We start from the raw sequence: 13,018 nt of genomic DNA on the forward strand, positions 1-13,018 counted from the left end.
ATTATTATAAATTAACTAAAATTTAAATAGCATATCACAAATTTATAAAATTCAATAAATTATAATAAATAATAAAATATTTTTTAACTTATATACAATGCATATGATAAAATATTAAATTTATTAATGAAACATTTTACTTTTCTGGAATAGAGTTCTTCTGGTGTAGTAGATTTTAAACACAACAATCTGTAAGTTCTTGTAAGAATCCTGAAATGCATTACATTTTTATTATATAAATTTGATATTTAAATTTCATATACTAATTGTAGAAAATGATTCTTATATAATAAAATTAAACATACTTTATTTGTTCTAGTGTGTATTGCAGATTGTAAATATTGTAAATGTAACTTTTGAAAGTTTCATAGAATTTTAAGCAATAACAAAAGTCACTTTAAAAATATGAACCATTTTTAATGAAATTTTTAAAATAGAACACATAGATGAATGAATTTTGATTTATTATATTTATTATTGTTAGAAACAGTATTTAATTTAGTAAGCAAAAATTGGAGAGAATACAAGGGGGCGCTGACTTCTACTAGTGCCAGAGTTGAAAAGACGAGGTGTATGCAAAAGCAGAGCTAAGTATCCTTGTATTCTTTTTTACAATAACTTACAAGTAAAGTTTGTTAGATTAAAACTGAAAGTGTCTACTTGCATGAAAACACAGCATAACATTAACAATTATATTTGGCAGCTGTTTTTCATTTTTAAACACTTGAAGCAATTATATTTATTTTTAAGTTTAAACTAATATTTAATAAGTACAGTAATACCCCGGACTCACGCGATATTTATATTTATTTTTAAGTTTAAACTAATATTTAATAAGTACAGTAATACCCCGGACTCACGCGATAGGTGGGACCGAGCGATAACTGCGTAAGTCAAATTCGCGTAAGTCGGGGTATAATTTTGCAATGTGTGTAAAATCCCGGACTCACGCGATATTTATATTTATTTTTAAGTTTAAACTAATATTTAATAAGTACAGTAATACCCCGGACTCACGCGATAGGTGGGACCGAGCGATAACTGCGTAAGTCAAATTCGCGTAAGTCGGGGTATAATTTTGCAATGTGTGTAAAATCCAAGTCGGATGTACGTAAGCTAATAAATGCTCTCGTTAATCTTATCTTGTCTTTTGATTCGTTCACGGTTACAAGAAATCACCAAATAGACTCTCTCGAGTCTCCATAGATATAACAAACACAGAAATAAATAACACAAAATAAATTGGAGCTAAGTGTTGATTCCGTGCGACACGTCCGAATACGTAAGCTAAACAATAGTGTGGGGGGATTGAGTAATCAAGAGTTGCATGGTGCTCAAACAAAAGACGAATTGACGAGATTTGAAAATTGCGTAACTCCGAGTTTGCGTAAGTTGGGGTAGCGTAAGTCGAGGTATTACTGTATAAACCTACACAAGTAATAATTTCATGTGTGTTGTTGCAGTATATGCATATTTAATAATACTTAATAAACTAATACAGGTATCCCTTGTATAACACAGTACTTCTACAACATAGTTTCACTCTAACATGGTTTTGGAAATTCTTCGTACAAAATTTCACAATTTTTAAGTGTAAACTTTGTTATTCAATGTTTTTTTTATATTCAAGTAAGCATGCATCATCTCAAATTTACCCATGGATTTTAAAATATTAAAATTTTCAAATTATTTTGTGCTTTTTGTCAGGTTTACTTTAATGAAAACTAATAGGACAAGGAAGAAACAAATTGTACTATTTTTCCTATCAACTGGGTGTTGTCATCATTGCTTTTAAACTTTAGCCCTTAAGACTGTCACTGTTTTCTTTTTATAGATTAATCTTTATTTATTTTTATTTATTTATTTAGGCATACTGGGAAGAACCCATGATGTGGGGTATACAAAAATTATTACATATACATTACACACCAAAAAAATATTACAATCCACAAGTTATTACAGAGAAAATTAACATATACATAAATAAAACAAACAAATTATACAAAGATTAAATATTTGTTTTTGGTATCTATTATAAACAAAATATCCAAATATAAAAAGATAACAAAATCATGAGGAGAACTATCCAAACAAAAACAACATTATGAACAAAAATTAATTACACCCACTTATAAGAGAAAAAAGATTAAGTTATCTCGTCCAAATGTGGATAGTCTCCCAAAACTTCTTAGCCACGAACGCACTTTTAAAGGAAAAATCAAATGTCACCTTTGGGCAAAATCAAATACTCCAATATGAAAAAAAAAAAAAAAAATATGTCACTCCGTACAAAGGATCACGATAAGGTCCAAAAATTCTCAAACGGAATAAGAGAGATACCAAAAACATTTTCCCAAATTTTTTCTAAATTAGTATATTTAGCTATCATGTCAAAAGCATCCAATAGCTGATCATCCTGACAATATATGCAAATTTCTCTGTGATAATTCTATAAGAGAAAAAAGATTAAGTTATCTCATCAAAATGTGGATAGTCTCCCCTTATAGATTAATTTTTGTATTTAGTAAAGTTCATTTGAACATTTTTAGGTCAATGTTATTTTTAAACTTTTTTAAACTGTAGGTAAGCAATCATTCGTAAAATGACAAATGAAATATGGCGGTATCTTGGTACTCAAACAATTAAGTATTTGAAAACAAATTCTGGAAAAAAGTCGCTCGATACTTGACCGAACAAATGCAACCCACTAGAACAAATTTTCAATTAATTTAATTAATAACATATTTTTATTTCATCATTCACAAAAATTTTTATGATAAAAATAAAATATATGAAAATGTTGCTGATACTTCTGATCAAAATCAACAAAAAAGCTGAGATGACAATGATACTTTACAAAAAGAAAATGTCTTTGTTTAACTAAAATTAATATTAACATGTAATACAGTACTTTTAATTGTAATTGTTAATTAATTATTGATTAGAAATAAGTTATTGATTGCTTTAATAAATATACTTCTCTTAGTAATGAAAAAGAATAGTAAGGTCCATACTTTTGCTAACTTCTGGAACCTAACTCTATGTTTGCATTAGTCCTTTGTTTCATACAGCACAGATTTACATAACACAGCACTTTTTCAGAACATAACTACTGTGGATTATACAAGGGATACCTGTACTTAATTAATAAGTATTAAATATAATTACTTATTATATTACTTATATATAATTACTTTACTTATTAAGTATTAATAAGTAAAGTAATTAAGTATTAATAAGTAAAGTAATTATAGCTAATACATAATGAATAAAAACTAAATAAATCTATACAAACAGTAATTTCATGTATATTGTTACACTATATACAGTATTCGTGAATGAATTAAAATAAGATTTAAACAGGTCAATGTTAACATAAAACAAGATACATAAAATAATGGAAAATCCATTAATTCACAAATCTAGTAAAATAATATTCTATGTTCCGTACATAGACACCTGTATACAAATGCTTTTTATTGGCAAAATGGGCTTTTCTATGGCAACTACATTTGAATTCAAATTTTTCTTAAAGCACTCTGTTAATCAAATCATTTTAGTTTTGTCATTGTTCTTTAATAAAATTGAAATTTTTTCTTAAACTACTCAATAATGAGCAAAAATGATTTTTTCTTATGATTTGATAAATCCTAACATAATGTATTTAATATCCAGATGGCTGAGGGCAACAAAGGTGTCATTTTGCCTTTGGTAGGGTCTGAGGTTCCTGACTCATACCTTACTAAAGGCAAAATGACACCTTTATTGACCTCGGCCATATGGATATTAAATACATTATGTTTGATAAAATTTGTTTAGTTTTAAGTAAAAAAATCAATTTTTTTCATTTTATCTCTTTTCATTTTTTGAAAGGTTTTATAATAACCACCATTAAGTTTTTTTAAAAAAAATTATCAATTTTACCAAGCAACTGATTGGTTTTGTTTATTCTCCCATCATTTTTAAGGAATTACACTTCTATTTTCATATTTATTTTAATTCTTTTTCAAATGACCATTCCACAATAGCAAGAATAAAAATTAATAATTTCAAAATAAAAGTGCAATATTATTTAAATGTATTTTAGAAAATAAATTATAAAATTTATAATGATAAATTACTTATATATTAAAAAATTAAAAATTACTTTGGTCTTTTTCTTGGTGGTTGAAATTTTTCACTATCTGTCACATAATATAAAGCTCTTTTCATAATCTGAGAAGTATGGGTTATGTAAGAATTGTCTTCTTCATCACTGCTTTCATCTCCAGTAATATCATCATGACTTTCTAATGATCTTTTCTTTGTACATATATTACTTTCACACTAAAATTAAATTCAGATTTTTAAAAAAGTTATTAATTACAAGTGATTATATATAAATTACTTCAAGAATTTTCAGAATAACAAAATACTTCCAAAGAGAAATTAACTCCAATTAACTTCTTTTATTAAACATTTTGAACTATTTCCAAATCATCATAGAAATAGTTTTTGTTTATGATCAAAATGACCAAACTGGAGTAGAAAAACAAAATTATTTAAACTATAAATTTAAGAACATCAATATAATTTAAGAAAGGGATCCAACAACACAATACTCTCCAGGATGGTGCAGACTGAGGGTTCAGTGATAAGATTGGAAGAGGCAAACGTCATTAAGTCTGTACATTCCCTACATTCGCTCAGAATGCTGAAAAAATTGAAATATACAAAAGTAGGTTGAAAGATAAGTGCATTATTGCAAGAGATGCCGACAGCTTACCAAAAGCATGGAAATACATTCTACAAAATAAGTTTGTTAGAAGATTATAATTGCCTCATTTCTATTATATATTTTTGTATAATTTTGAGTTATTTATTTTACATTTTACTGTTATTTGTTTTTTATATTAATTTTTATTTATATTCAAATATTTAAACATTGTTATTCTTTTATTGTATTCTATTTTGGAACGATATTTAATAGTAAAATATGTACCAAAAAAGATTGTAGCCTAGGGATGGCTATTAGACTAAGTTGAAAATGTTTGCTAAATAAAAGCAAATCTCAGCAGCCAAAAAGATGTTTATAGATTTATTTTGAATTGTTCTGCTGAGGTTGATTTAGATTATTGATTAATAGTATGGCAGCGGCAGAATATTATAAGTAGTATAGAAAGTTAGCAGTGAAGTCAACATGCAAATTGGAGTTTCTAAAAGAATGTATGAATAATAAGGTATTTTCAAGTCAATCTATATAAATTTAAGACTTTTTATTCTTGAATTTTAATTGCTTTTAAATCTTATTGTAAAAACCTATTTCATGCAATACAATTTTATTTAGTTTTTCTTTTTTGTTGTATTTTAAATGGATTCTTGTTTTTTTATCTGTGGGAAAAATTCCTTGTTCTGATCAATTAATATTCATCAAAACATTACTTTAATTGACATTAAAATAAATAAGTAAAATAAATAAAATAAAAAATAAACACAGTAGAATCAGACTCCTACTCAGACTACTATTTTGCATTGTGTATTTCTTTAAAATAATGATTTTGTCAATTCTAGTCCAAGCTGTAACAACTATTATCTCACTCTTGGACAGATGTGTCAAGATATGATCAAGGAACAGTTAGAGAAAAACACAAAAAAAATTAGCTTCTTTTTTCAGTTCAAATTACTAAATGTTGGCAATGACAAGAACAATGCTACTACTGCTTTTGCAATTCAAAAGTTTATCAAATCACTGTATTCGTTCATTTAAAGTACACAGTAAAATTTGCAAAAATTTGTAATCTGTAAAAAGTAAAGTGTATCTTTCAGACCATACATACACATTTCAGTAAAAACCTCACCACTTCAGACTAGGCTTCTCCAATTACCCAATTTAGTGAGGCACTGCTATACATTTATACAGCTTTATTTTATTTTTTGTTAGTCTAAATTTTAATTCAAAGAGTTCTTTAAATTTATTACACCATTCTCTCAATACATTACAGATATTGAAAATTATATTCAATAAATTTTTTTATATAAGAAAATTTATTGAATTACATTTACTTCAAATTTGGTCAAGAAATTATATAATATCTGTCTTTAAATGTTTCAGTAAAAAATTGTCTCTAAAAATAATGAAGATTACACTTGCACCAACAAAGAAGAATATGAATAATTTACAAAATACTTTATAATAAAGAAAAAGAGGAGGAAGATTAAACTATTTGCCTAACAGTATTTATTACCTATCAAATAAATCACATGAAAGACATAGAAAGTTTATTCAATTCCTATAAAAGTGTGACATTCAGGGTAAGAAAGTAGTTTTAAAGGATGATTATAAGATAAAAAGAAATATATTAATAGTTCAGTAGCAGAAAAATTGGTGGAAATGACAAATTTTTACAGTATTTTCCTTTAAAAAGTCATAATTAAGTTTAATAATATTTAAACTGTAACATTACAAAATTTCAAAACTTACTTCAAGTATTAGGAAACCTCCATCATTGCATGCAGATACTTGAGGCACTACTTCAAACCATTCTGGTGAGCTTCCAAGAAGATTTTTAAAAGTTAACGTAGATGAAACAGTAACAGCTCCAGAGTAACGAGCTATTATAATGGACTGGAAACAATAATCAAAACAAAATTTTGAACAGTTTAAAAATATTTTTAATTATAAATTTTTAAAAATAACCGTTGGGCTTATTTTAAATTGTTAATGAATGTATTTACCAAATCTGACCACCAATTAATATCTGATATATGATAATGAAGAGGATCATTTAAGAATATATTTTTCTTTCTTTTCCCTGGTTCACAGTATTGTGGATTGACTTCATTGTATCTTTCCTATATTTTAAATATGCAATATTTCAAATATTATAATTAAATATCTGATATGAAAATAAATTTTCATAAAATTGATGAAATCTTTGTTAATTACTTGATTGTAAAGTTCCCACAAACATTTCGGTCTTAATGATGGAATATGCCAAAGTGAAAGTGCACCAGAGGTATGAACCGCAGCAAGTAAATTCCCACTTGGAGAAATACTTAGCTTGAATACCAGATCCTATCAAATAATTATATAAATTAAATAGTATTTTAAAAATNAATTACTTTCCGAACAACCCAATAATATAATATAACCATGATGATTATTTCAATTAGTATTAGAGATTTGATCTCACTATATAGATAGTTAAATTAATACATTTATATATTGTAATTTGGAGTAAATAGAAACATCTTGCTATCTAAATAATTGTGACGAAAGGATCGGCACCAGACCAGTGATGCCTATGTCAGGATCAGCAATGGTGATTCATTCATTCATGCGCAAGTGGTTGTATGTATGAGTGATCGGATTCGGGAGTTGGACATCCTGAGACACAATGTGGCCAAAAGAAGTGCACAGTACTACTTCTTAATTAAAAATACCCATTTATTTTTGTATGATATTAATATTTACGATATTTATATGTATACATAGGATAACTTAATTAGGATAAAGCTATATACTGTAACATAATTAAGTATTGAAGTTTACAGGTTCCTAACCAAGAGAGAGAGAGCATACATTCTTTTGCATGAAGTTAAATACCTTGATTGGTAGGTTGATTGATGCTGTGGATTGTCTTGATGAAGGGGTGAAGAGGTTCCTGCTGGATTTGGTAATGCTCCTGAATGGGACAGTTTATGGTCAAATGTCCAGTAGGTAAACACAGCTATGGTCCAGTGACAGTGGTGGTTGAAGGGATCTGCAGTGGAGATGACTGGAATACACTTACACAAGGATAGGGATAGGCAAACTCTCTCAACAATTTCGATGTTCATCTTTTTATTTTCAGGGGTCTTCCCCCTTAATTTCAATACCCTTTTTGGTAATGTTAAGTTTTTTTGACTAATAGGTGAATTTTGGATAAAAGTTCTGATGACACACACATTCAGAAGATGTGTCACCTTGGGAAAGGAAGTAGATCTGGGGAAAGATGTGATCACATCCTTCCAGTTTTTTTTTTTTTGTGTTGGGAAAATTTTCTTTATAGAATATGTGAAATTTAAGCAAATATATTCGATATATTTGGTTGCAGTTAAATAAAATTTCCATCTCATCTGGTCTCTCACATAATTATGTAACTCCAGCAACATTAATGACCTTGTAAGTTATCCTAAAAAATCAGTCTTATCTTCCTTAACAGTATATTACATACAAAAATCAAATTCCTCATTTTTTCTTCTTTTTACTTGATGTTTCTTTTTACCCCATGGGTTGGGTGAATAGAAACAATAACTTAAAAGTTACATTTGTTTCTATTTTACAACTAAAGAATTGAAATGAAAAGCTTTTTCTTTGGAAAAACTATTTATTAGTTACTTAGGCCTTGTATTATGCATATTAGAAGTTATACAAAAAAAAAAGAGAGTTTTTACAAAATACTGCTCAAGCCATTTAGGTAATCTGGAAAACTGATTATGGAAAAGCCTTTAACAAAATGCTCAAGTTACTGAAGTCATCAAGAAAACTTGTGTTTTTGAAGCATATTGAAGAGCTGGTAATGGGCACAGAGTTTCCTTATAATTTATCCCATATATGAAGTAAAATTCCTCACATAAATCCAAAACTATCATTATTTGTAATATTCTCTTGTAGAAAAACTCTCACATATCTACAGTCTTCAGTTTGACTGACTTTGGCAACATATTGTCTGCTGGAGTTCTTTTCTTTCCACATATCTACACTATAAAAAAATCATTGAGTTTCAGAGAAGTGCCCCCATTGAAATAAGTGAAGACAATATGGAAATATACAAATAGATCTATTTAGCTATTTCAGAGCTAAGTCTTAGATTTCTTCAATTTTAAATTACTTACATTGAAGAAAGTTGCATGGGCTAGAACAATCATTTTAATTATGTTCTAATCACCCCACAAATTTTAAATAGTCAAGTTGCAACATTGCAAAAAGAAATCAATGATTATAAAAAAAAAGCATTCAAAATATGAATGATTTAAATGAAAATTTAATGAAATGATATTAGGTTAATATTCTAACACAATTGTTTAATAAAGTGAGTCTTATAATATGACGGTTATCAATAAAGTTTATCAAACATCAAAAGTTTATCAAACATCAAAAACCATGTTTCCAACCATCATAACACACAAACAGGTCTGGAATCTAGAACAATGTTGATAGCCTAACAAAACAATGTCTATACTTTGAAAAACAATGTTCAAAGAGCCAAAACATTAAGAAATTTCTGGTTTGTTGGTTAGTTTCTTTGTCTGGCACATACAAAATTTTCTTGAAATTTTGTTTCCATTCACCTCAAGCATACTACAATATATATACATTTATTTATTTTTCTTGTGTAAAATATAATGTTGTAATGTTTTTTAAAATATTTAAATGCACATCTGAATAAATCAATATTTATACAAGACACATTGATTAAAAATAAATAAAGAATTTCATGTTTATTAATTGTTAATTTTAGATAAATCCCAAAGGCTTTGTTTATTTTCTAATCAAATTTGTTATTTATTAATACAGTAGAGTCCTGAAAATTCAGCCTAATGTGAACCGAAGGGTGGCCAAGTTTGTGAAAATGCCAGGTTATCGGGAATGGGGTTAAAAAAGAATAAGTACGAGTGTTTCCTCAGAAAATACTGTACTGTACTTGTATGTATTGTTTGCTTGAAAATACAACAGAGAATAAACTGCCCAAATACCCTTAAACAAAGGAAAAGTATGTACTTTATGAAGGCATAGAGCCTTTACTATATGAAAATGAAAATTAATGAATACACAGTGTACAATAATTTACCTGATAAGACAGATCTCAGAAAAATACTTTAAGAGGCATAAAGCTGTCTATAATGAAAATTAACTAGGGGATTTTGCACCCTGCCAGGGTGTGGCCAAGTTATCTGGACTGCCAGGTTATCGAGTGCCAAGTTTTCGGGACTCTACTGTATCTTATATTATTGTTCTTTTATCTAAAATATGTAATAATTTAAAATTAAATAAAATCAAATCACTAACTTCTGTTTTCTTTTTATATTTCTTTAAAAAAGAAATCATCTGCAGCCATCCTCTTTTTGCTAAATCCTGAAATAATCAATATGCAAATTTTTTTAGTTTTCAGTACTTTTCAGTTTGACTTAAAATTATAAAAATATTTATCAAAGGTACAATAACTGAATAAAATGCATCATAATTTCGTAAGCAATTTCTACAAATATAAAATGAATAACAATTATTCAAATATATTTATTTGAAAATAAAATTTTGTTAATAATTAATCAATTTTAAAATAGCTATTCTAATTATGTAAACACTTAATTCAATTATAATATTAGAATAAATGTTTTTTGCAAATGAATAATAATTTATAAAAATTAATGTCAAATTGTTTATTTTTTCATACATATAAGAACTTTATTCTTCAGATTTAAATTTCAATTCATCCTTAAGCATAAACTTTCTAATACATATAAACATATACAAATAATATGACAATTCAGCATTATTTTTTGTGTAAAGTTTTTATTCATTCATAGAGACTTACTACTTAATATCTTAATTTTATACTTACAAGTTCATCTTCTAGAGATGTTACAAGTTTATAATGAGGATAATCAGATAAAAACCTCCAAGCAGTTATACCCATATGAAGAGCTTTAGAAGTTTCCAAAGACCCATAAATATTTTGGGGAATACCACTGACAAACAATAAATGATGAGCAGGATGATATGCAATATTTGTAATACCATCTGGATAATGCTTAGCAAAAGAAAAAGTATGATTTTCTTGAAATCCTTCAGTAGGACTATAAAAAAAGAAAATACTTAGTTACATATTAAATTATATTTTATAAGTAATATTTATAATATGAAAAAATAAATGCATATATATTTACCTAACAAAATAACTATATAATACTCCTTTATAAGTAACAAATAGAAATTCTGATGACCTATGTTAAAAAATGTTGTAAATTAATTGAAAATAATTATAATTTAAATGATTTACAGATTAGAGAACAACATTGTAAATATAAATTATCTAAATACACCAAACTCTGAAAATACTCTTTAAATAAAATACAATACATTATATCACTGAAAACAACAATAATAAAAATTTCATAAAACAAATGATACAAAATTTATTTTATAAATACAGTAGAGGGTCAATTATCCGAAAGAATTCCAGTCGGCAAATTTAAATTTTGCCAGTGCTGTGGTGCTGCAATCTTTGGCTACTCAAATATTTTACGTTTTTGATACTAAATTAACTTCTGAAGTATACTTTTTTATTGTTTTTATATTTTTCAATATATTTATTTTGTTTGTACAAAATAAAAAAATAATTTTGAACGATACAATAGTCTTCGTTAGGCTTAACATCGANTTGAATTCACATGATATTGTGAAGATTGTAGCACAAAGATAAATTAATAAATTTTTTCGTATACAATCGGTTATCCGAAATATCGATTTTCCGAACAACCCCAGTCCCCAATTGTTTCGGATAATCGACGTTCTACTGTATATTTTAAATATATCAATATATCTATATTTTTGATATATAGTAGAAGTCCACTACTCTTGCACCTACAGGATTAAAGTGGTGTTGGAATATTGAAAACTCTGAATTACCAGATATTTTTGCATATTTGAGGAATTCAATATGTAATTAGAATGTTGCAAACTTTGTTGCATCAGTGCTTGCTGTCATATACTTTTTTGATTTAAACAGCATGTATAAACATCTGTCTAAAAATGATACAGTGCAGGTACTATGTTAAGATTGAGTAAAAAACCTGCAAAACTATTAATGAATTATTACACAAAATTAATATTAACAATGTTTAACATGCATATGCTATAATATTTATTTTCCACACTTACTATATACACACAATTCATAAAAACTACACATGCTTAGAGTACAGAAATCTGTTTCTGGGTGCACTATCCTCACATTAGCCTATGGAAAAGAAAATATATAAGTCACACACATCTGAATACAAAACATATGTGCTAGCTCAAGTAAAACTATGTTCATTCAGTTTAATATAATGTAAACTGTAAATCAGGGGTGGCCAACTTTTTCAGAAGGCGGGCCAAATTTCAGAAATAATATTTCCTGCCGGGCCACGCACCTATTTTTTTTTTTTTAATTAAAGTAAACAAGCAAGCATGCTGCAGCTTCAACCACATCGTCACTTCCCAGTAGGTGAGATCGTGGTCAAACACTTGCCTGGTTTAATGTAAAAAAACACAAAAAATAGGTATACAGTATTTATTTTTTTGAAGAAAATAAAACATAACCGAGAATCAAACATATTTATTAGACAATTTAAAAATATTTAAAAGTGAGATATTTGACTTTGTTTTACAGAACTAAGTGCATCAAAATTGATCTCCACTGATGATGTCGCTACACGCAGTTTTCCAAATGAACATCAGTAATTCGATTTCACTTGTGATTTGATGTACTTCATGCGACTAAAAAGCTGTTCACACGCATAAGTGTTTCCACATAGCGAAACCATCGACAGAGCATATTTGTAAAACTCAGGATATTTATCCTTGTCCAAATACGTTTCACAGAACTCTTCCAAACCAACTTGACGAAATTTCTCCAACGTTTCAGGGTTTACTTACTTATAGAATCGATATGGTAGACAGGCTACTTGGTTAAAGTAGTTTGAACTGTAATTATAAAATATGCTAAATATGTATTTTAACGTCGATTGCAAAATCTCTCCAGATGCATTGGCGATAATAAAACGAAACTACAGAATAACACGGAACTTTGTCAAGCTGGACTGAAAGTAGTTATGAGTATGAGCCCGATAGCATTGTGAGCTTCCCGAAAACGCCGAAGACCACAGAACATATATAGCTGAGGTCTCATATTAAATTTTATCAACACCTAGCGTCGGACAAAAAACTAAGTAACCTTGAGTGTCAAATAGCGGGATATTTGAAATAGCTAAAAATCTATGAATTTTTCCAAAA

General features: G+C 27.6%; 1 protein-coding gene across 1 annotated transcript in view; it reads right to left on the reverse strand.

The window, feature by feature from the left end:
• LOC111618282 (neuroblastoma-amplified sequence-like) overlaps nt 1-13,018 on the reverse strand; it is a 102,219-nt gene that overhangs the window by 76,817 nt on the left and 12,384 nt on the right. Inside the window, exons 13-20 of the mRNA XM_023359778.1 lie at nt 10,909-10,965; nt 10,584-10,818; nt 10,031-10,096; nt 6,926-7,054; nt 6,715-6,831; nt 6,461-6,604; nt 4,148-4,326; nt 141-210 (exon numbers count right to left, since the gene is read on the reverse strand). Coding sequence (XP_023215546.1) covers nt 141-210; nt 4,148-4,326; nt 6,461-6,604; nt 6,715-6,831; nt 6,926-7,054; nt 10,031-10,096; nt 10,584-10,818; nt 10,909-10,965 — 997 coding nt within the window. The remainder of the gene's footprint in view (nt 1-140; nt 211-4,147; nt 4,327-6,460; nt 6,605-6,714; nt 6,832-6,925; nt 7,055-10,030; nt 10,097-10,583; nt 10,819-10,908; nt 10,966-13,018) is intronic.

This window comes from Centruroides sculpturatus, unplaced genomic scaffold (genome assembly GCF_000671375.1).
Source record: "Centruroides sculpturatus isolate CEXI.00-Female unplaced genomic scaffold, Cexi_2.0 scaffold83, whole genome shotgun sequence".
Lineage (NCBI taxonomy): Eukaryota > Metazoa > Arthropoda > Arachnida > Scorpiones > Buthidae > Centruroides > Centruroides sculpturatus.